The sequence below is a fragment of the Opisthorchis viverrini genome (genome assembly GCF_000715545.1).
Source record: "Opisthorchis viverrini unplaced genomic scaffold opera_v5_440, whole genome shotgun sequence".
Taxonomy (NCBI): domain Eukaryota; kingdom Metazoa; phylum Platyhelminthes; class Trematoda; order Opisthorchiida; family Opisthorchiidae; genus Opisthorchis; species Opisthorchis viverrini.
This window is the reverse complement of record NW_008752103.1, coordinates 17,114-21,888: the sequence shown is the minus strand read 5'-3', so window position 1 is coordinate 21,888 and position 4,775 is coordinate 17,114. Positions and strand designations below refer to the sequence as shown.

The 4,775-nt window shown below is 46.1% G+C and overlaps 1 protein-coding gene across 1 annotated transcript in view; it reads right to left on the bottom strand.

Moving 5' to 3' along the window:
* T265_11080 (hypothetical protein) overlaps window positions 1-4,775 on the bottom strand; it is a gene marked incomplete at both ends in the record, with an annotated part of 80,572 nt that overhangs the window by 60,098 nt on the left and 15,699 nt on the right. Inside the window, one exon of the mRNA XM_009177635.1 lies at window positions 2,042-2,488. Coding sequence (XP_009175899.1) covers window positions 2,042-2,488 — 447 coding nt within the window. The remainder of the gene's footprint in view (window positions 1-2,041; window positions 2,489-4,775) is intronic.

Genomic DNA, 4,775 nt, shown 5'->3' with positions numbered 1-4,775 from the left:
TTTGAGGACCGAGACCTGTGTGAACTTACTTTGTTGAAGAAGACCAGCTGAAAAAATTGTTCAGCTGTGGCACCCTTTCGGTGCTCAACTGTCATGCCACCAGAAGGAAGCACGAAGACTTGAATACGGCCAGGTTGGCCAAACCCAGGCAGGGGGAGGTGAGAAGCAGAAGTCGGGGTCGAACCACACACCTTCCGGTTAGCAAACTCGTGCTCTAACCACTGAGCAATTTAGCCCCACCTGAAAAGCGATGAAGTAAGTCTCACCAACATACTCTTTTCAAGAAGCCGGTTCGGCTCAAAGGAACTTAGCATTGCCAGAGCCAACAGACTGAGGCTCGGTTTGCCGTGCAACATCTGGGTATGCAAACCGCTTTAGACACATCCGCCGGTGCAAGGGAGGGTGCCAGCTCGTTGTGCTTTTATCTTCTGACATACGACGTTACGTGCTATGTGCAGAGAAAACCAAAATCCGTGGTATCACACAACAATGTTATTTGTTGCAAATCGTACCTCCAACAGAGATGTATTCAAAACTGGCCAGTTTCTTGGTAAGTGCAGGACAGTGTTATTCATTAATCAATATTTACTTTATCGGTTCCCAGAGTAAAACGACCCTCAAATAAAGAGGGGATATCTCCTTTGGCAAGTTCGATCTGACCTTAGATATTACCAATTGGCATTTCGGCTGCAAACGTTTGATCATCAATCGCGGCGACATTTTCATTATGCTGCTGCTTGTACGCAGCTACATCGTTTCTACCGGTGTTTCGGCATGTGGAATTAGAGAATTGGTGTTCTTGTACTTCTGACTTTTCGTTCACCGATGATCAGATTGTGATCGGTCTTTTGGCTAGCTAAGCAGTTTTCGGACTGACCGACGCGCAGATAAACTTTTTGGCAAACTTTGAGGGAAATCAAAGGGAATCGCCTATCAGACCAATAACATGACAGCCTTGAAATCATCAGGACAAAGGTTACTTGGTGTGAAGCAGAAAGTTACAATTCAAGGCTCATTTAGAATTCGACCAATCAGGAAACAGGCCAACCTGCCGAGTCGCTGGACTGAACGGTCAAAAGTCACCCCCGACCAACAGGGGGTGCTAAAAACACGAGAATAGCAGCACGTCAAGCCTAGACATCGATGCATTTCCAACCGTGAACACAACACCTATCAGCTGCACACCGATGATGTGAACTCGGCTAATGGCAAAGCGCTTTTCGGCTTTTCAGCATAGATTGGCTAATACATGTATATTTGTAATGCACTATTCATAAGGTTGCTGAAGATTCGTCGACAGCCCACGACCTGTAAACATCACAAACGAGGGATTCAAATGGGTGTATTTCGCTAATTTTGTGCAATTTGTTTTCAAGTAGAACGTAAGGTTGACGTAAATCGGGGACTGCTCCTACCTGATGAGCCCCAAGAAGGGCGAAAGCGGTCATGGATTCTCGACGAATTTTCAGCAAGCTTTTGAGTAGCGCATTACAGATAACCCTGAAGTTATTCATCGGGTGGTTAAATGTGAGGGTTACTTGTTTGTATTGTACTCAGTTATTGTGTTTGTTCGCCTTTGCTAACGTTTGTCGGTGGTATCACTTTAACCTTCAGCAGATGACCTCATTTATGTGATCTATTGGTCTTCACTCTGTTCCACTCACATGATGGATGATGCTACATCACTATCGGTCAAATGTCCACACAACCAGAACCCGTCCGACTTCGTTTTGATAAGCAGTTGGTCGGTTAGGCATTCAGGAACATAGTGGTCAGTCGAGCAATCAAGCAACCTATCAGGAAGGTCAGATTCCTGAAAGTTACCACTGAATGCCGAAAGCTACTGAGCTCCTCAACTCCACTGGATGCTGACCAGACAGACAACGCGCCGCCAGTATGCTGCACGTGACGGTCTTGTATCAAAGCCGGACAGGGCGAGACAGTGTTGGTTTGACAGTGTCCCTCCAATAAAATAGCTTGATGCCGTTGTATTCTCGCACCCTCATGTTCACAAGATCGAAGTTTCCCCCAAAATACTCACTTCTTTCAGTGATTTCCGCTTAGGAACACTATCCGTTCCTTCAACTCTTATCCTAGGTTTTTGTGAAATGTGTTCTTCTCCTTTGGATTTACTGTTTCGGTGTCTTTTTGTGTGGTATTTTGGAAGAGGATTACTCTCCCTTCCTTGGGTCACAAACAAGTCTCTAAACGCAGCGTACACTCCAGGATGGTCTCGGTCTGCCCTGTAGTCAGCAAACGCTTTGATGTCCGGTCTGTCTGTTCCACATTCCGAAGAGGGTGAGATGCACCCCGCACCCCTGATCGTTTGACTCAGCTGTGTCGGTCCGATCGTGTGCCGAGGGGGCAGGACTGAGTTCATAATCCACACTGGTCTCTTCCACAAACCAAAGGACAGAGCAAAAGCTACCGTTTCCTTGAAATCATGCTTGCGCCAGAAGGGAGCACGCAAGTTAGCACGTTGGTGTAACTACACAAATTACGGAACGAATTATCAGAAGACTGAGCGAAATGCGTTGGTGTCACAGCGGGGTAACCCATTGAGAAATAATCCTTTCCGGAAACTGGGCAAACACTCGGTAGGTTTACAACTTTGGCACGGGACTGAGTAGAAGCCAGATTTCCCGAGTCCTAAGGCAGCAAGATCTCTTTCGATTAAAACACTAAATTACTGTTGGTTATCGGTTCAACATTTTGTAGTTTGATCGTTATGTCATACAGCAGATGAGGTTGGTGAGATTGTAAGAGGAGTGATGTATGCCAACTCCCACGGCCGTGTGAAGTTCTACGGGAAACCTTCGCCTGAGTCCGCCACAACAGATGGTGTCAGACAAGGCTGTCCTCTTCCACCTTTCCTCTTCAACTTCGTCATTGATACGATTATGGATGACCCGCTCCCATCTTGCAATGCTTGTAGAGTCGAAGTCCTCCCGAGGCGCCTGCCCACAAATATCGAGCACGTAGATGACATAGCTCTTCTTGGATCTAATGACATTGTAATTCAGACAGCATCGAACAACTTAAATAATTCTGCCTCTCGGTTTGGCATGCTGATTCTGATACAATGCTGGATTGGATCGAGCCCTAACCTCATGCTCTCCAATGAGCCGATTGAGGCAGAAGACAAGTTTGTCTACTTGTGAAGCTGTATTAAACCTGGTGATATAGCAAAAGATCATATTTCCATCCGGATTAGGAAGGCCAGAGGAGCTTTTGTGAACCCATGTCATCTGTAGCGTTTTTGTGACAATGCTGCGATGCGATCCACGTTGCTACATAGGTCAGAAACCTGGCTGCTGAGCGCGAGGATGTTAAATTACTTTCACTGTTTGACCGTGGTTTTCTTCGGAGAATTGCCTGAGCCACACTCCACAGGTTGCGCTGGCGTGGGTGCATGCTGCGTATGCCAGTCGACCGACTCCCTCGAAGGGTTCTTTTCGCACAACCATGCGAAATGTGGGGGGTCATACTGTGACTTGACAGTGAGGTGTAATAACCACTACCAGCAAACTCAGCTGTGCTGGTCATTGCCTTTTGCTTGGATAGGAATCCCGAGATGGGCCATATTAACGATTAGAGATACTGTCAGACATGGCTCACGCGCCCTCAGCGACGCACGTGCATCCAAGCTATTGCTTTCAACGCATAGCTCCTTTCCGAATCCCCCTACTTAAAATTTAACTGACAGCCACAACTACATGGCTCACCCTCAGCGACGCACGTGCATCCAAGCTATTGCTTTCAACGCATAGCTCCTTTCCGAATCCCCCTACTTAAAATTTAACTGACAGCCACAACTAGCGTACGAAAAGTACGCGGTTCCTAGATCTGACAATGACAATGATGAATCCCAACAAACAGTCTTGAAAACATAAAACATATTTACTGGCACACTAATCTCTACTGGTCAACGAGCCTTCAACTATTTCGAAGGAATAATCGTTTTGACGGGGACGATAGTTAGTTTTTGTAGTCTGTTTCATGCCTGATATTTCTACGGGTTTTGTCTTCACTTTGCTGCACCAAGCTTCATTCGAGTTCAATTAACTGTGGAATCCGTGCTCGTGACACAAACGTGGCTTTGATGACCATCTAAAAGAGGCGGTGGAATGTCGCCTGCACTCCATTTCGGTGGGGTAAAACCCTACATTCACAAAGGGGCGTTGTTGGAAGCTAAAAAGCACAACCAACAGGAGAGCGCAAGCATTAGCCGGAACCATGAGAAACATTCACCTGCCTCGTCAAATGTGATAGTATTGGGCTATCTGCGTTGATAAACTGGCCGAATTCGTCCAAGTCAACCTGTCGGAAACCCACAGAAAGATCAATGGACACCGGAGGTGGTGTAAGTTCGTACTATCAATGATTTCGGCTAATTATTTGTCATTTGTCTGTCAAATGCTGTCGGCGAAATGCAATAAATCACCTGAGCTTAATAAAGAAAGCTTTCCTCAATTTAATCGGACAACCAGTAGGCGAAAAAATCGAAGGAAGAATAAGCAATCTTTCTCATTATATTCGCCGTACTGTGCGCAGGGAATTCCCTGAATCAAATGTTTTGCCTTCTTGCTACTGAAATTTCGGATATTCGGCTGATACCTACTGCCTTTAAAGCAAGAAGGTTATTTTACGGAGGCTTCGTCTGGCAAATTGAGAATTCAAGTTTTCTTATGCTTTTCTTTTATTGACCACCGGCGGTTCTCACGTGCGTCAGACGGATGGCTCTAAGCTATATCACAGTTGTTAAGCCGCTTGTT